We start from the raw sequence: 22,796 nt of genomic DNA, 5'->3' as shown, positions 1-22,796 counted from the left end.
ATGTAAGGTTGGATATCATGAAAATATTACAGAAAGGAATAGGGGACACACTAGGGCTCTTAGGCATGGGTTGGAACTTCTTAAGTAAAGATCCAGAATCACAACAAATTAAAGAAAGACTGGATAAATGGGATTGCATTTAACTGAAGAGTTTCTGCATGGCAAAGGACACAGCTAACACAATAGAAAGCCCACGGGATGGAAGAATAGTTTTTACCAGCTGTGCATCAGAAAAGGGCCACCTATCTTAAATATACTTAGAACTCAAAACATTAAATTCCCCTAAAATAAACCCTCAAAGAATTAACCTAATTAATAAATGGGCTAAAGACTTAAAGAGAGACTAATCAGAAGAAGTAAGAATGGTCAATAGACACATGAATAAATGTTCAACATCAGCTGGGCACTGGTGGCTCACTCCTGTAATCCAAGTTACTCAGGAGGCTGAGATCTGAGGATCCCAGTTCAAAGCCAGCCAGGGCAGGAAAGTCCATCAAACTCTCACCTCCAATCAACCACCAGAAAACTGGCAGTGGCACTGTGGCTCAAGTGGTAGAGCACTTGCTTTGAGCTGAAGAGCTCAGGGACAACACTAGGCCCAGAGTTCAAGCCCCATGACTGACCAAAAATAATGTTCAACATCTATGGTCATAAAATAAAGGCAAATCAAAACAATATTGTGATTCCATCTCACCCCAGTTAGAATGTCCATTATGAAGAAAGGTAACAATAACAAATTCTGGTGGGGATGTGGCCAAAGGGAATTCTACTATACTGTTGGGAATGAGAACTTGTTCAACTACTCTGGAAAGCAGTATGGAAGTTTCTCAAAAAACTAAACAGAGAGCTTCCCTATGAGCCAGCAACAACACTCCTGGACATTTATCCATTAGTACACAAATAAGGTCACACTAAAGCTAACAGCACAACAATGTTCACTGCAGCATTGTTTATAGCCAAGATATGGAATTAACCCAGGTACCCCTCAGTGGACTAACGGATCAAGAAAATGAGGTATTCATACACAATGGAATTCTCCTCTTCTGTCAGAAAGAATGATATTGTACTATTCATAAGAAAAAGGAAAAATGTGGGGGAATTATGTTAAGCTAAGTAAGCCAGAAGGAAATGTGGGTTGCAGGGTTTCTTTCACTCGTGGAAACTAGAATGTGCCTACAAATCTACAAGTAAACATACTGGATGATAAAACTAACGAACACTGGAACACAAAAAACTATACAGGTTTCTAGATATTCACACAGTGAGACCAAAGGAGTGGATCACAAAGGGTCAAAGGCTATGTGTATATGTTTGTATAAAATAATATTTATTGAAATGAACTCCAAGAAATAGAAACAAGAGATTTTTGTTGTTCTTGTTGCTGTTATTTTCTGTCTTTTTCTTTAGTCTTGTTTGTTAATTTGTCTTTGGGAAGGTAAGGGGGCACCAAAAAGGTGTGACAAAGGATGAATAAATACAGTAGTGGTACTCACTAGACACTATGTTGAAAATTAACTGTACAACTTGTGGTTGAGGATAGGAAGGAAAAACTGGGACAGAGTGAGGGAAGGGGTGACATTGTCCAAAAAGAAATGTACTCATTACCTGACTTAGGTAACTGTAACCCCTCTGTATATTACCTGTATATAATAACAATAAAATATATTTTAGAAAACCCAACACTAAATAGCAGGGAAGGTCTGTGTAAGGAACAGAGTAACGGGTTGTGATATACTCATCTTGGAGAGGTAACATTCTTTCCACAAGGAAATAATATAATAATGTTTGGGGAGAAGAAAAGGAGATTTAGGAGTCATTCTCTCATTTAGCTAATATACATTGACTGCCTACCTATCAACATTTACTGAACAGAAAGTAAAACAGGATTTCACAAGAGACCTTAAAGGAATGGATAGGAAAGAGCTTGAGGGAAATGAAGAGTACAGACCATAGAAGAGAGAGGCAGAATTTCAAGAGGGAGAAGGTGACCAAGAGCATCCAACCAAGATATACAGAGGCAATGCCAGATTGGCACTGCAGAGTGCTCATCAGAGTGGAGGACAGCAATTTCAGTGAATAGCAGTAGTGTCAGAAAGACTAATTCAGGAAAGAGTCGGGGAAGAGTGACTAGCCACTTCCAGTGAAAATTATTTAATCAATCTTTGTTTGCTTTTGTTGTTGTTTTTTCTGAGAAGAGAAAGAAAAAGGCAGGACAGGAAGACTGAGAAGATCAAAACATAAAGAGAAAGGATTTTTTTTTTTTTTTTGTCGGTCATGGGGCTTGAACTCTGGGCCTGGGCGCTGTCCCTCAGCTCTTCAGCTCAAGGCGAGCGCTCTACCACTTGAGCTACAGTGCCACTTCCAGTTTTCTGGTGGTTTATTGGAGATAGGAGTCTCACGGTCTTTCTTGCCCAGGCTGGCTTTGAACCGTGATCCTCAGATCTCAGCCTCCTGAGTAGCTAGGATTACAGGTGTGAGCCACCAGCGCCCGGCAGGATTTTTTTTTTGATGATAAGAATGATTTGGATCTTGACTGAAAAATGGAAACTAGCAAAGGGTAACTAACCATCTTAATTTCCTCAGCACTAAGTTTTTCAGAGCGTGAAACTTTCCAATTTTTGTTGTTGTTTCTCTTGAGCAAGTTCTTGTTATGTAGTCAAAGCTAGCCTTGAAGTGGCAATCTTCCTGCTTCAGCCTCCCAACTACTAGGACTAAATATGGGACCAACACTCCTGGGAAACTTTCAATGTTAAAACCAGGATAGTCCCAAGGAAACTGGACAGTCCCTGGAAAACTAAGATGGTTGATCATGTAAGCAGGGAAAGACATGATAAAGACCTGAACAGAAGAAAGTGGAGATAATTGTTGGAACAGGGTCTGTACAATAAGAAATGGACCTTAAAGGACTTATCAAAGTGAAAAACTTGAAGACACTCTTTGAGAATGCAGTTCCATTGTTAAAATGAACAGTAAATAATTCAAAGCTAAGGCCCATCCATTGTGAGGCACTACTTGTTTGCCCCTCCAATTGTTGCCAAGGATTTAGTTCCACCACAGCTGCACAGTTCATTTCTTAAATATGAGTCACTGAAGATTAAAATGGGTCTGAAGAAAAGACAAAGGAATTTCTGTCATTACAAAGACATAAGCACCATTATTTTCACATCATTGCTTGAAATTACAAAAGTAGATGGAAGAGAGGGTAAAGTGAATCTTTGGAATTTAGAAAGATTTAGACTAAATGCAAAAAAAAGGATAAAAAAGGAAATCAATAGCTCTAGAAAATATGAGAATAAAGAAAATGATAGTTTCTTATTACATGGAAAGACTATAAATAGTATTATATCATTTTAAATACAGTTACATGGAAGGTTATTCTCCATTTAGTCACTTAAGAAATATTCTATAGGCACCAAATACTGTTCTAGAAAATAGTGTCATTCGTTTTTGTAGCATGGAGTTCAAGAAAGAAAAATATATGTATTTAAGAAGATTCTGTATTAAAATAATAAAAGTTCAAACATTTAATATGCAATAATTTACTGTAAACTACCCATTGCAATAGAGTTGTTAAATTTTAAAATTAGTTTGAACAAATATAAGGATGTTCTATAACAAGAACCTTGATTTTTTTTATAATACATGACTTTCTAAAAGACTACTTGAAGGAAGATTTGGCAAATCTATACTCATACAACCATTGATTTACTTATAAATTATGGTTAATATTTAAATCACACAAGTCAGTTCATTAATGTGTGGAGATGTTGACACCTTCTCCCATATGCATACTGAATGTATCTTTACAAAATTTTGTTGTCCCCTACATTTTGTATATACATTTTTCTAATTTGGGGAGGGGAAGGGAAATAACAAAATCCTGAAATAAGGATACAATTTCACCCATTATAACAATGAGATGTACAAGACACTATGTTGAAAACAAACTTACAACTTTGTGGGGTGGGGGGTGGTATGGGGAGGTGGAAGGAAAGGGATGGTAGGGGAAAAACAAAGGAGGGGGTAACAATGCACCATAGGAAATGGACTTATTACTTTACTCATGTAACTGTAACCACTCTGTACAATATCTTTACAATAAAAATAGATATTAACATTTATTAAAAAATTAGATGTCAGTATCCAAATTTCTTTCCAAATTTCTTGAATATATTGTGAGATTTTTTTTAGCTTTTATATCAACTTTATTCTCAGAGCCAACCTGTACAAGTTGCCAACTATTGTAGGAATCATATTACTGCTTATATGTATCAAAAACTCTTACTCAACAATAAGTTCTGGGTTGCAAAAGAGCATTTACTGTCTGTACATGTCTGTAAGGCTTTATTACAAATTAAAGACATACACAAGTGCTACAAATAGATGATTTAAAAAAAAATCACATCTTTAGGGCTGGGTTGTGGCTCAAATTGTAAAGTGCCTGTGTAAGTCTCTGAGTTCAAACCCCAGTACTTCAATATAAAGCAAATTACAAAGCAAAACACAACAACAACAACAACAACAACATATCCTCTTCCCCTTATACTCCTGTTTCCTTTTCTAAGATAGCTAGATTTAGGGTTCCAAAATAGTATTGTAGAAGAATTATGAGCAATTACTAAAAATTTATAGCATGAAAATAAAATAGCATTCTGTTGTGCAAAGGAGAACAAATTAGGCATACTAAATGGACACCTTTAGTTTCCTCAAGTTTACAAAATACATTTCCTTAGAGCATGCTCCTACACTGTTTGACAGTGTCAAATTTCAAGGTCAAACCATTTATTCTAAAGGTTAAATGATTGGATTGAGAGTGTTTATATATCACAAGTACTGGTCAACTGGGTGACTGATTGCTGACTAATGATTCATTCAAAGCTATTTATTTTGAACCTATTATATGTAAGGTAAGGAAAATGTAGGAGACTGATCAATGTCCCTAAGGAATCAATAGTTTGGTTAAGTAGGTCTGTTTGTAGTGTGGTCTGTGGTTTGATATTATAAATGTTTCATCAATGCAAATTGAAGTACAGATAGGTTAAGGTTTACTTCAGGCCATTAGTTGATTAGATAATTCAATCCCAATCTTGACATTCTTTTTATTTTCTTTTTACTTTTGTTACCTGTGGGTTTTTAAATTTTTTTTATTTTATTGTAAGGGTGATGTACAGAGGGGTTATAGTTACATAAGTAAGGCAATAAGTACATTTCTTATTGAACATTTTCTCCCACTTTCCCTTCCTCTGACTCCCCTCACCTGCCCCCCCCCGCCCCCAGTTTGTAAAGTTCATTTCCAACATAGAGTCTTGTAAGTGCTGTTTCATTGGTTCACCCTTTCTCCTTTGTCTCACCAAGTTGTTATTTCCCTTCCCTTCCCCAAATCAAATAAACATAGATTCAAGACACAGGGTACCAAAACTAAAAACAATGATGACAGGGGATATACCAAAAGGGGGGGGAAACAAAAGAAAAAAGTAACTTAACACAGTACATTAAAAACAAAAACAAAAGTACAAAAAAGCCCTCTTGTTTCCATATCTTGGAGTTCATTTAGCCAATCTTGACCTTCTTAAGCCAAGCTGAAAATGAGAAAGCGCAAAAACTAAAAATTCCCTCAAATATAATTTGGACACCATATATGTGAAAAATATTAATGAAGTTTTTTCTGCCCCTTTTGCTTCCAGGGCATGCAAGATAAATATGATAAGAAATACCTAGTAATTCCACAAATGAAAGTTTCTCAGAATCGCATATGAGGAGGGAATAAAAGGTGAGATATTGACTTGCTAGCAGTTTATCAGAGTAGACAGGCTCTGGGCTCAGATACTGACATTGCAGGGAGAAAAACTACCTTGTATTTGTCTATAGACAGGGGAAGTAGGGTCGTATTGTGACAGATGGAAATAAAAGCCTTTGCTTTTCAAAATACAGATGTTTTCCTGTCATGTACAATATTCTTGGATCAGAATTTTATCTATAGTCCCATTGAAGTAGCAAAGTTCTATTTGTGTTATTCAGACTGAAATCTGATAGAATAACTATATAATTGCCATATTCAGAAGAATAACTTGACAGAACGATCTCAGATTGTTGGAGTGATGAAAAGAACATAACCTTGAATAGGAAGAGCTCTGGGATTTAAGTCTGGCTTGGGCCAGAAATTGGCTACAGAGATCTTGTAAATGTCATCAAATCTTCCTGAGTTTTTCTACCTTAACTTATAAAATATCCAGTTTTATATCACCTTATCTACATTTTACCATCCAGTCCTAATACTCTATAGTCAATATGTTTAGATCATTAACCAGCCATAGGCTGTTACATGCTTGTTGTATTAAATAGTCTCTGCTAAGCAGCAGTGCTAATGATAAAAGTTGTATCCATTGCTTGGCTATTCTCAATAATATTGTTGAATAAAAATAGAATATCCAGTTAGAAAGTAAGAATGTGTATAAGGAAGGTCAGGTTTATTTAGATGCAAAACTTGATTATAGATGAAAGCTTTGTCTCATGAATCATTAGAGACAAAAAATAATGCTGTGAGTTTGTAAAAACAAAACACGTTATTTTAAGCTTACTCTCATGTTTCTGATACAGAGCTGAGTGTATTGGCTGGAATTTTCTTAAGAGGTAGCTGTTTCTGAAACATGTTTACATGTAAACATTCACCACATGTTAAATAGTTTGAACCACTAGCTAGAGCTTTTCCTCTACACTGCAGCACTTCTAGATAAGAAAACATTAGGCAGACCCCAACATTTATAATGATTCAATAGTTCTATTCAGTCACCAAATAGTTATGGATCAGGCTAATTCCCATCCTATTTTTTCCTTGTCTGTATATCTCCTATATATTTTTATGTCTGTTAAGTTAGTTGTTGAATTCATTCCATTATAATCAATTAAAAAGCTATCACAGTAATTGAGTTTCAAACACAAAAATAGTTTATCAAATGATGACTTATGGACAATCAATGCCCAAATTAAAAACCAAGGTCTTAAAAAAAGCAAGAATATGGTAAAGGCCAGTGTGGCAGGAATATTGGCTCCAAGAATCTAAACAAATTTATAGAGGTTCATGAAGAAATTTGAAGGAAGAGGAAACTGAACAGCAATTAGAAAGAGCTTTTTCTAAAAAATCATCTGAGACAGCTAACATTACAATAATTATGCACCTGGGCATATGGGCTAAAAATGAGGCCATCATCATTTTTTTTGTTGTGGTAAAAATTCTTAACATGACATTTACATTCTAATAAATTTTAAGTGCATACATTGGTATTATTAATGATAGGCCCAATGTTGTACAGTAGATCTCTAGAAGATACTCATATGTCATGACCAAAACTTTATATCCAAAGTGAGTAACAATTCTCCTCAACCTCTAGCAATCACCACTCTGTGTTCTGCTTCTATGAGTTTTACTTCGGAGTCATTTAGAAATTAGATGAAAAAAGATTGTAACATACTTGACTCTACTACAAAATAAGTAAAGATATTACAGTATCAGATACATTGATTCAGACAATAACATGTACAATGGGATTAATTTAGAAGTGAGATTAAATCATTGTGAAACAAAATTGGAAAACAAATGGATATATTTTAATCCTGAAATTGTTTTATTTAAATTGAATTATAACTCAGAAATTTTTTCAATGTTTTGGGTAAAAATATTTTTCACAATACTTTGTTTCAATTTGCTTTTCTGGAAGTATTTTAAAACAAAAAGTTGTGTTGTTTTGGATCAAGGACATGGGCTAGATAGAGTCCAGCCTGCTCACAGGAATAGTTTCAGGCCCACAGAGCATCTTGAACAGCTGTTAAACTCAGTCCTGAGGCTGGGCCAACTTCCAAGTGGAGAAGTCACTTCCCACTGACAATAAAAGTTGCTAAGTTCTTAACTGACCTTGAGAAATCACTGGGGAGAAGTCAGTGTGTTCCCATGGCCGTTTAGGGAATTCATTTAGGTTATTCAGCCTAAATTCTAAATACTGGACATTGTTTCTGTCTGAATTGGTAGTAGAAATGAACAGATTATTAGAAAATCATGTGATAAATGAACTTATATCCATTTTCAAGGCACTCAGCTGAAATCTGAAGCTGTCAAGTATAACCAGTAAATTTCTGAATCATATCATTTGTCTAGTCTTTCAAAATAATCCCAAATTGGACTCCTTGATTTGCTCCAAGTATACATTTTCAAACATGATAATTTGAGTCCCTCTCATCTCCATAAATGGCACTGTCAATTTCCTATTCAATGAAGCTGTAGACTTCAGAGTCAGCCTTGACTCTTCTCTTTCCCTTGCACTCCACATTCCATCTATACTCACATTCCATCTATCAGGTAAACCTTCAAACTATAGCTGGGCTAAACTAATTTTTCATTATATCTCTCCTTGCATTCCAGTGTAAACCATCATCATTTACTTCCTAGATGATTTTGCCATGCTTCTAAGTTTCTCTGAGCTTGAAGTTTTGCCTTTCCTAGTCAATTTTCCATATAGCAGCTGGAGTGAACTTGTGCATACATAAATCAGATCGCATCATGCCTGCTGAGAGCCCTTCAGTGATGTTTCACTGCACACAGAAGAAAATCCACCTCTAAGCTATGGCCTACAAGCTGTTCATTACCTTCCTGTTGTCTCCCTCCACAATCTACCACAGTCTCCTAGTCTTTTTCCCTGAGAAATACTACTTGAATACTCCAAATGTGTTAATGCACATAAACTTTGACCAGAGTAATCTTTACTCAAGGTATTTACTTGGTTCATACACATAGACCAACCTTTGTTCAAATATAACTTAAGGTAGAGTTATAATTTCCAGTCTTTTCCTATCTCTACTGTGTTTATTTTCTTTTTACTTCATAGATGTTACCTATGATTGATATTTCTAGTATATCAACAACTCTCACTAAAGTTGGACATCCATGAGGGCAAGGAATCATGTTCACTATGGCCACAGATAGGTGAGCACAGAGTAGACAGATGTTCATGTAAATAGTTTCTGAAAGGAACAATGACTTCTAGGAATCGTGGTTATAATTTTTTCTCTAAAATAAAAATTTGGGGAATGTAGTGCAAGTTTAAGGGTCTATTTGTAATTAAATGAATAGTATATATAAAATACTTTGTAAAAGCAAAACACCATACAAGTATTACTCTTAAAATATTTGTCAAGATATCAAAATATTGTGACAAAGAAAAAACACTTTAATAGAGAAAGCAATTTGTAGATTGCTCACATTTTATCTTGTTATACTCATTAAAGAAGAACAATTCCTAGATGACTCCATTCTTACATTCTGATGATACAGCTAGTTTTCAGAAGATTTTCACAAATGCCTAGAAATGCAGTTCTAAAAATAAGTTTCAAGTCTTTTTTATTCAGCTTGCCTAAATATGACTGCATAGAATATCACAGTTATATGAACATAGTTTCCCTCATTACAGATGAAGAATAGATTAAAAAAAGATTTTGATTTCTTCCAGTATAGCTGACAAGATATCTCAGGATAGATGTAACTAAAAGTAAACTTTACAGGGAACCCAATCTTTTTAGAAATTCCAAAAGATCATGCTTTTAGTGTAGAAATGAAATACTATGTCACAACCTTTGTCATCTTTCAGAGGTGAGAAGGAAGTATATATTTTTGTCAACACAGACCTGACCTAAAACTTAGCATTCACAAACAGTATCCAAAGAAATGTTTTATTTCTGTGTAAAGAAAATACAGAAAACTCCTCCAATCTGATATACACTAAAATTATAGTCAAAGTTAGCAGGCCAGTATTGATAATATAATTATTCCAAATAAATGTATAATTTACAATGTGATTTTAGGATAATTTTATTGAATTTGGAACCTCTGACTCACTTTGTGGTGACTTGTGAATAAATCGAACATGCATAATATATGACCTGACAAATGAACAAGTAAACTACTTTATTCAAGCTTTTTCATTTGTCAACAGCATCCAAGCAATAATGGCTTTCTGTCTGGTGTTTTAATAATGCATGTATTGATTACTTCCATCTGAATCGTAACCAGAAAATCTCAGGAAGCTTTGAAGGTGTCCTTGATGGTCTCTGGAGAAGGGATTATAAAGATTTTTAAATTGAAAGATGAAAACCCAACAACAAACAATTTCATTAGTAAAAGTGCAAACAAAAGTCATTACCTACAGTGTTCTTATAATCAACACCTAATCTCCATTTGGATTTGGGATAGCAAGAAGGGAATTAAATAAGCTCACGGTTTATTGCAGTTCTCCTTAGAAATTCTCCACTATTATTTGCCTCCTTTAAGACTCTCTCTAGGTTAATCACAGAAGTAGACAAGTAATAAATATCACTTTAGTGACTGCTCAAGTAAAACAAAGGAAGTCAGTTTAAAAAATATATCTGGACCAGAATAATATACACTAATTGAAAACGAGCAGTCTAGTGAGGCAAATAATGAGGAACTGTAAGAGCCAGGATAATGTATTCAAAAGATATAAAAATTGGTCAGTTTATATTTGCTAAGACACATTTGAGCTTTAATTATTTATAACACTTCACCACATACAGAGTGTTATTTTATTAATTAGTCTTGAGAGCCATTATCTTGTAGCTGTTATGTTGTCCAGCTGGTTTGGGAAACATATATCTACTTCCATGGGTGGGGCAATTGCATTGAGGAGTGAGACCACAGTCTCAACTACCTATGTGGACTATATAGGAATGGAGTATTTATTATTTACCTATTGGAAAAGCATTTACATCTCCATCAGAGCAAGTGAGACTGACTATATATTTTCACTCTAAGAAAATGGTGTATAGGGGTTGGGAAGGTGGCTCAGTGGTAGAGTGCTTGCCTTGCATGCCTGAAGCCCTGGGTTTGATTCCTTAGCACCACATAAGCAAAAAGAAAGAAGCTGGAAGTGGCACTGTAGCTCAAGTGGTAGAGTGCTAGCCTTGAGCTGAAGAGCTGAAGGACAGCGCCCAGGCACTGAGAGACAAAAATAAATAAATAAATAAATGGTGTATAGCCAGGTGCCATGGCTCACGCCTGTGATCCTAGCTACTCAGGAGGCTGAGAACTGAGGATCACAGTTCAAAACCAGCCTGGGCAAGAAAGTCCGTGAGACTCTTATCTCCAATAAACCACCAAAAAACTGGAAGTGGCGCTGTGGTTCAAGGGGTAGAGCACTAACCTTTATAGCTGAAGAGCTGAGGGAGAGAGCCCAGGCCTAGAGTTCAAGCCCCACGACTAACCAAAAAAAAAATGTTGTAAGACATATTATCCTTCAAAATTCTATCATTAATCTTAAATGATATGCAAACAAAATGTTAATGACTTGTTTTTAACTATCCTGTGTTATATAAAAATTAAAGAAAAAATTGTAATATGCTATTTATTATAGTTGCCATTTTGGATATGTCTATAAAATATGTGTTTCCATATAAAGTTGAAGTTAAGGGCTTTAGTAATTTATGGCAGATAGTAAACAGATGATTTTTTTGAAGTGACAATGAAACACATTGGAAGTAGTTTATGATTACAAGTGACCCATCTTTATGTCAAGCATTCTACATAAACAGGAATGAAATTAAAAAAAAGCAAACCTCACAAAGAGCCAGACAATCTATAATCTGAGAAAGAGTACAAAGTAAACCTAAGGCCTAATAAAAATAAAACACAAAAGCTGTCAATGACTGAATATTGATGGAGTTTAATGGCAATTGTGCTTCATTTCACTCTTCCTAATTGAGTTCAGAAGGTCCATTATGTAGATCCAGTTTCAAGGAGTTTTCTTTGTTCCTTTTGCCCACAGACAACAAATGTGTCACTAACTTATGCAGCGCTTGTATTATAGCTCTAAAAAGGCTGCTGCATAAATACAACAAAATCGAGTAGGTCAGGGGGCTGGACTATTCTTTCATTTATAAGCAGGAATGATGAGCTTTGAGGAAGGAGATTGTTTTATGATAGAGTATTTCTTAAAGATAACCAAGAAAAGTTCAGAAAAGCATTTGGACCAACTTATAGACAAAAGTAACATGCACCAAAATAACTTTACAAAAGGATGCTTAGTTGAGAACAATCAGAAAAGTTCTCTAAGGAGGGAACAATTTTATTTCCTTGCTCTTGTTCTTGAAAGACTATGAAATAAACAAGGTTCTTAGAAGTGTACTGGTTGTTTTGTTTCTTCCTTCCTCCTATCAAAGTGCTTTCTTGTCCTTACCTCCTTCCCCACTGTTTTTGAGACAAGGTCTCCCTGTGTTTTGCAAGCTGGCCTGGAATTCATCTTCCTGCCTCAGCCTTCTGTTCTCTTTTCTTCCTTTCTCCTCTATCCATTGTCTCTGTCATGTACTTTATAAAGCAGTAAGTTTAAAGATGTCACCTTGCTCTCTCAAAAAGTTTCCCAGAGCACATACACAGGTTTTCAAAAAACAAAGTTATAGAAGGAAAAGTAGATGGCATTAAAAGAGTTTATAAAAGTGGAGATCTGATCAAATGTAGGCATTAGGGAAAAGCTTGTGTGATGTTTGAACTAAAATGTACAAGACTGTACAAGACAGAGGAGCAGTATGCTTAAAGCCTCATTTGAGAGGAATATAGTGGATTAAAAAAGAAAAAAAAGACCAGAAGAGAGTGTGGCTGTAAGGAAAGAAAAAAAAATCACATAAAGCCTTATTACCCTTACTGAGATTTTTGGTCTTTTTCCAAGGGCATTGAGAAGTCGTTAGAGTGTAAAGCTAGCAAAGACATAATTCAATTTGTATTTTTACATAGCTTCCACCTGAGTGAAAAGTAGTGATTGCATTGGAGGGTAGCCAAAGCAGATCTAGAAAGGTTTAAGAGAAGCTATTTGTAACTATGCTGATAGCAGTAGACAAAATTGAGAAATAGTTTTGTAGTAAATGCAGAAGTGTAGTGGCAATGGACCTCTATAGATTGGTGATCATGAAAAAATACCAGTTTGCTCTGTTGGTATCTGGACAAGGAAAAATACTGATTATCCAAGTTTAAAAAAGTCAAGGATTTTAGAGCTTTGGAATGAGTTATTAAAACATCTGATGAGTAAATCTAACTTGTACCTGAAGGGAGGCAAAGATGAAGGAATAGATGAACTCATAAATACAAAGAATTATCAATGCTCTAGAACTTTGGTTTGGCCCAAGAAAATAACAGGCAGGTATCTGAGTGAGCACACTTATCAAGAGTTGCAAAATTAACTTAAACCTGTTTTTATGTTAATCTTAACTCCAGTGTCTCCATCTTCATCACATGACTTTCTTAAGATTCTGGAGAGAATACTGAGAAGTACATTTTGCAAGACACTAAAGCCAATAAATGCATATAGAGAAGGAGTATCTATAACAATAAGCTGGGTAAAAGGTAGTGGCAATTATGTGGACCAATTATCTTACCTTTCAGTAGTAATCACAATTTAAATCTCCTGATTTTTAGTGTACTTGGGCAATGATTCATTTTTATTGGTTTCTCAAGCCAGAAGAAAAATTGTGTATTTTGGTAGAAATCCACTCATTTTATTATCTCATATGAAGTATTCCATTTAAAATGTCTATCCTTTTCAACAAATGTTCTTCTATATATGAATCAGTATTTTGACTATATATTCAAAGTTAGGACATCATAAGAATATATCACTATTATATTTTACCCTACTACCATGCTAACATAATATTGAGTTATATAAAGGGAAATGGCTAAAGGCAAAGCAGGCAGTTTTCTTGACATTCTTTTGCAAAGATTTCTGGGTCTTCCTTCACATTTTATTTCTACTATGTAGTCTCCTATATCCTCTTCTCTGAAATATACAAACACTTAACCCACAACATGCTTCCTTTTACTGTGTCTCTCTAGAGATTTTTCCTTTAAGGTTAAACTATGCATAGTGGTACTGCTTTATCAAGTTTTTAGTATATGCTATTAATGTACTTGGTATTCATTATGATTTCTTTGTCTTTTATATTTATTTCAAAAGTAGTTATCAGGCCAGACACCATTGGCTCAGAATTGTAATTCTAACTACTTAGGAGGTTGAAAACAAAAGGATGTTGGAATGAGGCTAGCCCATACAAAAAAAAATCCATTAGACTCCTCATTGGTTGTAATCTCACTATAGTGGCACACACTTGTGATTCCAGAAACTATCTGAAGCCTAAATTAAGAAGATCAAGGCTCAGGTACACACTTAGGAAGGAAACAAAACCTTATCCTAAAAATAACAAGTGAACAACAGGACAGGAAGCATGGCACAGTGGCATCAAATTCCAATACTATGAAAATCAAAACTATATAATTGTTACTATACATTTAATTCTTACTTAAAACAAAAGCTAAAAACTAAAAAAAAAGACTGCATGAAAGAAATGAAAATTTGAATACCGACTTATTTGATATAATTGTTATCGATACTATTCTTGGAGGAATTGGAGTTTGAACTCAGAGCCTTACACTTGCTAGGTAGGTGCTCTATTATTCAGGCCTATATGCTTTCCTTCTTTTTCAAGTAAGGTCTTCTGTTTTCACATGGATCAGCCTGGACATCAATCCTACACTTTGTGCCTCTTACCTAGCCAGGATGAGAGGTATTCACCACACTGGACTTCTCTTATTGGTGGAGATTGGACCTTGCTAATTTCTCAAACTGTGATCTTCCCAGTTTCTGCCTCCTCAGTAGCCTGAATCATAGCAATGAACTCTCATGCCTCACCCAATGATTTTAAAGTATTATAGCAGCACAGTGATTATTATAAAAAGCAAACCTTTCTGCTTTCAAGGTATTTCCTGAAACATTTAGGGATAAAATGACATATGCTTAATATCTGCTTCAAAATAATGGGGCAAGGAATGGAAGTAAAGAAGGAATAAGACTGACCCATGAATTGATGATTGTTAATGGCCTAATAAGTACATGAGTGTTGTAGCATTCTATCTACTTTTATAAATGCTCAGCATTTTCCAGTATGAAAAGCTTTTAAAAATAGGCAAGAGTTGGGAAACTTCCTAAAGGGCATTAATAGTGTAGATGTTTTTGACATTTAAAATAGAATGGCTTGGATTATTTATAATTGACCCTTGGATGAGAGAAGCGAAACAAATTTCTATTTGACTTAATTTCCAACAAGATGAATTATAAAGTAGTCACTTACTGCTTACTATGGTAAAGGAAGTAAGCTTAAACATATCCTACCCTGTGTAAATCATTCCGTTTTTGGACTGTTGGAAAATCACCCCCAATAGGTGCTTGCCGGTTTAATTCATCATCTTTCAGCTGTAGCCACACCAGAAGTTCCTGAAGAGAAAGATGCAGTCGCTTCCACTGGTCAGAACTGGCTTCCAAATGAGACCTAAAAACCAAACAAAACCAAACAACCAAACAACAACAACAAAAAAAAACAGGAGAAAACTGTCAGAACATTTCAAAGTATAACTGAAGGTTCTAGTAATCTCATTATACCAGGTGGTTATTTTCCTGGCGCATAAACCAATTGCAAGTGATGTGGTAGCCATCAATAAATTTTTGTACGTGCCAGTACTGGCACTGTGCCTTAGGGTGATCTACCATTTGAGACACACACCTGGCTGATTAGAAATAAAAGACTCATGGATTTTCCTTCCTAGGCTGGCTTTGAATTGTGATGTCTAGATCTCAGCCCCCTGAGCTGAGGTTATAGGTGCTTCTCTGTGACAACCTTCTGAGAGCTATAAAATGAGGTGGTGGTATTTTAATGGCAATTTTGAGGAAAGACAGGGTTCAGTTCTATGTTCCTTTCCTCATGCAGAATTCTCAGACTTCAGGTATGATGAATGCATTGGATTCCATTGTATTCACTTCCTGTTGTAATCCATCACTCTTAATGTTTGTGGTTGACAAAACTGGACCTTAAGTAATAAAATCTCAGTTCTCATGTGATGCCTGCTAGTCCTGGGATCTGCTTTCAGAAACAGAAAAGCCTTTCCCCATATTTTACCTTTTCCATCTCTATACCCAAGGCAGTCTTTTCCACTGAGTCCTTCTGCCTAGTGTTCATTCCTTTCTGCTACTCTTTTTTATGCTTCTCCTTCAGGGGCTTGAACTCAAGGTCTTATTCATGAACAGCTTATTTGCTCAAGGCTGGCGCTCTACATTTTGATTCATGCTTCTAGCCTGGCTTTCTTTTGCTGATCAAATAGAGATTAAGACTTCTAGATTTTTCTACCCTAGCTGGCTTTGAAGCACAACTCTCCATGTCTCATTCTCCTGAGTAGCTAGGACTACAGGTGTGAGCCACTGGCACCTGGTTCTTTTCCTTTAAAAAAAAAACAAACAGAAAACAAAAAACCCAACAAAACAAAAACTCTTGTGCACCTGGGGCTTGTCATGAAGTTCTAACACTTTCCCTTTTGTTTCCATTGTGTAAAATGTACTCAAACAACTCACACAGAAGAGAAAAAACAGACATTTGTCTGAAAGCTTCCACCAAACATGAATAATTTAGACAGAAGACCAAGCATTTCACTATCAAATGTATTTAGAACATGTTAATTCTAAGATGCCATTTTAAAGTATACAAATGAATGATCTGGGCTATAAAATCCACAATTCACTTGAAGATGAGAAGCTAAATTAATAAAATAAATCATTGTCCAGAAAACAAAATGGAAAGGCAGGGAGATTGCAAAGCTTTATCTTCAGGTAAATCTGGAATTATGGTTCATCATTCGCATATCATCCACAAGGAATAATTAATTCATAAAAATTAATGCTGCCTATAATATAAATATAACAAAGTCTCAAATGCTGTAAAGATAGAAATAGAAAGCACTGCAGCCAGGTAGAGCAATCTTTCCTTTTGCTTCTTGGTAACTTATCCTGATACTTCAAATACAATTCTCCTTCTGGCCTTAGATAGAACCACCAAAGAGTACTTATTACTGAAATTAAATTGTCCCAAACTTTCTGCAAGATAATCTGATGATACATAAAAGCCCTTAAAATGTGCAAATGTATTGCAAATGCAATGACTCACAATCTTACATTTGAGGAATAATAAGAAAGTTGCTAGGAAAGCATAAAAGAAATAGGTACAAAATGTTATAGTATTATTTATGCTTGGTATAAAGTAAAAATGATTTAAGTATTTAATACTGGGGAATTGGTTGCATAGATAATGGTGAATTCATACAATGAAATTCTACGCAATATTCAGTGTGAGGGCATAGGTGAATATTTATGGATATAGAAAAGTGAGTAAGGGTATAAAAAAGAAATATAATTTATTTTCTCAATTTTGTTTGTGTATGTGTATGTATTTGTTTGCATTTGCTTGAATATGTATGAAAAAATTCTAGAATGACAGTTAGATTGTCCCTCAGAGGTAGATTTGCAAGTATTCTTTTCTTTCATCTTTGTCCTTTTCCAAACTGTCAGACTTTTCTTTCTACAATGTTTAATATGAACATTATACTAAGAAAAAATTAAGGGTTTGGTGGCTATTATAACCTATGCTTATAATCGTAGATACTCAGGAGGCAGAGATTGGGAAGATCATATCTTGAGCCCAATCTAGGGGAAGAGTTAATGTGTGGTATATTTGCAAGCTCAACTATTCCAGAGCAGGTAATAGGATTGCGGTCCACGGCTAGCCCCGTACAAAATACATGAGATCTGAAAAATAAAGTATAAAGGGGCTTGGGATGTAGCTCAAGTGATACAGTGCCTGCCTAGCAGGTATGCAGCCCTGATTTCAAACTCAAGTACCATAAAAATAAAATAAAATGGAGTCTTTTCCTTATCAGGTAAGAGAGGGAATTAAATTGTTCAAAACTAAGTTCAGAATACATACAGTGTGGTGGTCAGTTCTTTGATGTTTCTGTTTCCTCCTCTTCTTCCATTATCAGGCTTCCATAATAAGCTTAAGTGAGAATTCCCTATGCAAGATTTTGGCTATTTAAGGGCATGCAATGACTACTGGTTAAAAGGATCCCCTGAGGTTTCTGGAAATCACACCTTGGTTCCCCTTGAGGGCAAAAGAGACTGTAAAGCAGCATATTTTGAACCATAGGTAGTGAGGAGGAAAGTCCAGACAAGGCAAAAGAGACAATGATTAAACAAGTATTTATTGAGTGCCTGTAAGTTCCAGTGAGTCCTTGGGTAATAAGATTTGGAAAGGAAGAGAGAATGCAAAGATGCCCAATGATCAACCTCCTATTTGTTATAGCAAAATGCACCTTCCCTGTGGTGAAGAGGTCTAAGTCAGGAAATGCTGAAGGGCAGGCTGCCCAGCGTAAGACCAAAGACTGCTGCTTTGTTTATATAAGAAAGTGTACAACTCTAGTTCTAGGTTAAATGGTGCTGACTAATCATTAGCGGGTCAATGAATTCTTTTGTGTCCCCTAAGAGGAAAAAAGAAATAGCTCAGAGACCTACGGAACTCATTTCTAAAGGATCTAAGAGTAACTTAATAGGGTGATCTAGGGATGCTGTTAGAAGCCAGGGACAGAGGAGAGTCGAGAGAGTTAACAGAGCAACAGCAGAAGGACCTGGAACCATGAGATGAAAGCTCTCTCCAGTTTCTGGGTGAGGAGGTTGTTCCTAAAGCATGGAGTTAGATAAAGTTTCAGAATGTTTGATCATCTCAGCTCCATATCAAACGACTCCTTTCCTCTGAAGGCACAAGAGTAAAAGAAAAGATGTAACAGGAGGACCAAACCTGAGGCAAAGGAAAGTGGGCAAGGGCCTGAGAGGAGAAAGTCATTGAATAGTTCCTGGTTTAAAACACGGAATTGAAAGGTATTCCATGTTATCCTGCGGTTCCCAAGCTTTAGTGTGCACACAGAACTTTTGCTTGAGCACAATAGCTTGTTTAAAATGGAAAGGCCCAGGTGCCACATCCAGAACCTTCAGAAGTTTGCAGATGAACTCCAGGATCACTATTTGTGGAAGATTAAAAAAAAATACTTCCCTTGAATAATAAAAGGGGACATTTTGGCCTGGGTACTGTCCCGGAGCTTTTTTGCTGAGGGCTAGATCTCTACCACTTGAGCCACAGCTCCACTTCTAGCATTTTCTATGATTAAGTAGAGATAAGAGTCTCTCGGACTTTCCTGCCTGGCTGGCTTTGAACCGCAATCTTCAGATCTGAGCCCCCCAAATAGCTAGGATTATAGGTGTGAGCCTCAGTGCCTGGCTGAAAGGAGACATTTATCAATATGCTTTGTATTAATAAACTGCTTTGTTGGCAACTCCTTTGTATAACTACTTAAAGATACACACACACACACACACACACACACACACACACACACACACATATATAATATTTGCCTCAGTGTTAGTTGTTTGTCTCTATAGAGCAAAGGTAGATTTTTTTTATTGGTGGTAATTTTAGAGGCAGTCTAAATATAAAGAAATACTAGGAGCTCAGAAAATATTTTCTCGGTCCTAAGGTTGTGTTACGCTTATGAAATGTTGTCAAGACTCATTTCTAATATGTCTGTTGGAAGAAGTTGCCCTATTTTTATTTTTGTGGGTGGATATCAAATATTTCTAAGTGAGGGCTGGGATGTAGCTCAGTGGCAAAGCGCTTGCCTAGCAAGTGCAACGTCCTGGGTTCGATCCCCAGTACCAAAAAAGAAAAGACAAAAAAAATACAGTTAAAAAAAACCCAAACAAATATTTCTAAGTGATTTACTCATGTTATATTCAGAATTCCTCTTCCTGAAAATGGTGTGTGTCTGCGTGCGCGTGTGCGCATGCGCGCACATGCGTAGAATGACTTTTGTCATATCAAGAGCTGTTAGAGATGCCAAGAACCTTAGAGATCATGGTTCAACCATCTTGCTTTGAAATTGTAAAACCCAAAATTCAGAGTGATACATACAACTGCTACAGAAGTTGTGAAGACTTTTTCATATTTAGATGTGGGAAGTAGAAATTATAAGCCATGCTTAGGTGAGGAAACCCGTACTTTAGTGACTTTTAGCCAAATGTTCTGGATCACTACGAAGAATGGCTTCTTTTAATTGGGAAATATACTCTACTTCTACCAACTCAAAAGCAAATAAAAAGGTTCATTTGACGGAGCACACATAGCTTCTATCCTTTTTCTATTAATCTTTATTGGTGAAGAAAAGAGCTTAGATACTCCTAGCTTTTAACAAGGCAAGTGTGGATTCTTAAGAAGTAGATAATTTGCACAATTTATATGGTTTAGATAAAATGCCCAGCCTTTAGGTGTGTTGGGATATATTGCTTGGTCTTTAAAGAACTCTTTAGAGACATAACTGCTAAGAATTATAGGAGCTGATAAACTGATTGTTATTTCTCTAGATACATATATTTCCAGTGTGATTTGGTTGATGCCTACTTTGAAGTCCTTAATAAAACGTACCTTTGAAAGACATACCTTCTGAAAGCAAAATGTGCTCAGCTGAATTCATTTTTCACCTTGACTTCTTTTATAAAATGAATAATATAGTCCTGTATATCTTGCATGCCCTTATAAACTAGAATAGCACTCAAACATATACCAAATGCAGAAATAATAGAGAACCACAGAAAAAGAAGTTGGAGCTGTGGGGCTTTAAATAAAGAGAATTAATCTCAAAGAGAAGTAAACATTTTTCTTCCATATGGGACTTAAACTCTGACTTCCAAACATAATTAATATTGAGAGAAGTGAGAGAATGAGAGAATGAGAGAAAGGTCAAAGATATTCAATGTCCAAGTTGTGTACTTTTTTCCCCTAAAAACTAGAAAGACTCTGTCACTATGTTTTGTTCTATATTCATTCTCCACTATAGAAAACTCTTAACAGCTTATAACAAGTACTCCCTAAGCAATATATTGCTATTGTAGATTATGTAAGGTTGGTGTTCTTCACTTCTCAAATTGATGTTCATAATTTCATAAGTGTTACTTTTATATAATATTTACAAGTTGTTTGGTAAAGTATAAAAACTTACAAAATGTAAGCTTTGTTGAAATTATGATATATGTGATTTTCATAATTGAAAATGTACATTAATCTGGAAAAATCTAGTAACAGACGCATTTGAACTCTTTGTACATATTGCTTATATAAAATTCCCTTTAACATTTCTCAAGTTATAAATATTTTAAAATAAAAATGCAAAGGTGTGAATATAAAATATTTCAGAATGATGAAAACTTTCTTTGACTAATTACCATCCTGGATAACTCTGTGTGTGTGTGTGTGTGTGTGTGTGTGTGTGTGTGTGTGTGTGTGTGTGTGTGTGTGTGTGTATTTGTATATGTAAATAAAGAAATTCACTTTATTTCTCTCCCACTTGAAAAAATCTTTCATTTTGTTTGATGGTACTTAATTATTGCTTGACTTTTTACTTTTATTCCCTATTCCTTGTAGAAAAATTGTGATAAGGCCTACAGAAGGGTTAGTATATAGTTTTCTCGAACTGAATTATGATACAGCACCGTAGAATTTCAATTGAAGCAGTCATTTTATTTTGTGAAAGATGTCTTATTACTTTTTCTTTCTTCTTCCCTTTTATCAATTATATTGAAATATTAGAAAACCCAGGTAGAAAAACCTCACTAGTTTGGGTGGCTCATAAAGAATGATTGAAGAATTAAAAAAAAAAACAAGAGAATTGTAAACTTGCAAGAGAACACCCTATGTTTCAGGACAAATCTCTTCTTTTAGTGAGGGACAGAACTGAAGTGTGAATCAGGTAAGAGATTTACTCAAGTTTTATGATAGGTAGAAGAGGGCCAGAAGAGAGACTAACCACTGGCCTGGGACTTTTTCTTTTCTACATTTTGAGTTTAGAATTTAGCTGGAGGCAGTAAATATAGCCATATTAAACAACTCATGAATATTTAAAGAAACTTATTACCAAGTGAATATCTGTATCTATAATTCTCTGTCTCTCTCTGTCTCTCTCTGTCTCTGTCTCTGTCTCTCTCTGTCTCTGTCTCTGTCTCTGTCTCTCTGTCTCTGTCTCTGTCTCTGTCTCTGTCTCTGTCTCTGTCTCTGTCTCTGTCTCTGTCTCTCTCTCTCTCTCTCTCTCTCTCTCTCTCTCTCTCTCTCTCTCTCTCTTTCTCTTTCTCTTTCTTGGATTGAACATCTAGAGGATTGAACCCAGGGCCTTATGCACGTTAGGCAAGGACTATCTCTGAGCTATACCCCCAGCACTGCAAGTATACATTCGAATAATACTGAAAAGAGATTTTGACAGAACAGCCAGAGGAGAAAAATATTCATATGGATATTTTTTTACATAAAAATTAGGAGATGATAGAAGAGCTTATGTTATAAGTGTGAGAACTAACATATGCATGCTTATATGAGATGGGAAATTTCTGGAAAGCAAGAATAAGGTTAGAAATTAAAATCTACTTGGTTCAGAGAATGGGTGAGAACTAGAATTGCTAGAGTTGCTACTTGGTAAGAAAGGAACTGGGAGCAAAGGAAAAATGAAGGGAGAGGATGAGCAAGGAATTATTAGACATACTGGCAGATAATGGGTCCCCTAGATTCTTTTAGCTAAATCTAACTTCATGAGAGAAGTGCTTGCTTTTGTGTGCGCTATATATACTTGGTTCTTGATTGCATCTTCATGCCTAGAGGACTACCTGGTGCACAGTAGGCATTCATTAATTATTTGGTGAATTAGCAAATGAAGGAACATTATAAAAACAGTACTATATAGGGTACTCATAAAATTATTGAGAGTTTTTTTGGTTGTGGTGCTTTTCCTTTTTTGAGATATACAAATGGTTTCAGAGTTCCTCATACAATAATGACCT

At 35.5% G+C, this 22,796-nt stretch overlaps 1 protein-coding gene and 1 non-coding gene across 10 annotated transcripts in view; both read right to left on the bottom strand.

The window, feature by feature from the left end:
• Positions 1–22,796, bottom strand: part of Dmd (dystrophin) — a 2,040,854-nt gene that overhangs the window by 354,487 nt on the left and 1,663,571 nt on the right. For all 9 annotated transcript variants that reach the window (XM_070040660.1, XM_070040663.1, XM_070040664.1 and 6 more), the window contains one exon: positions 15,216–15,372. In XM_070040660.1, coding sequence (XP_069896761.1) covers positions 15,216–15,372 — 157 coding nt within the window. The remainder of the gene's footprint in view (positions 1–15,215; positions 15,373–22,796) is intronic.
• Positions 4,252–4,375, bottom strand: LOC138840577 (small nucleolar RNA SNORA40). The gene has a single exon (XR_011376139.1). It is a non-coding gene; the product is annotated as a small nucleolar RNA SNORA40 (small nucleolar RNA).

The sequence above is a fragment of the Dipodomys merriami genome, unplaced genomic scaffold (assembly GCF_024711535.1).
Source record: "Dipodomys merriami isolate MVZ:Mamm:240054 unplaced genomic scaffold, mDipMer1.0.p SCAF_3, whole genome shotgun sequence".
Lineage (NCBI taxonomy): Eukaryota > Metazoa > Chordata > Mammalia > Rodentia > Heteromyidae > Dipodomys > Dipodomys merriami.
The sequence above is the reverse complement of the archived record's forward strand: the minus strand, read 5'-3'. Positions and strand labels throughout refer to the sequence as shown.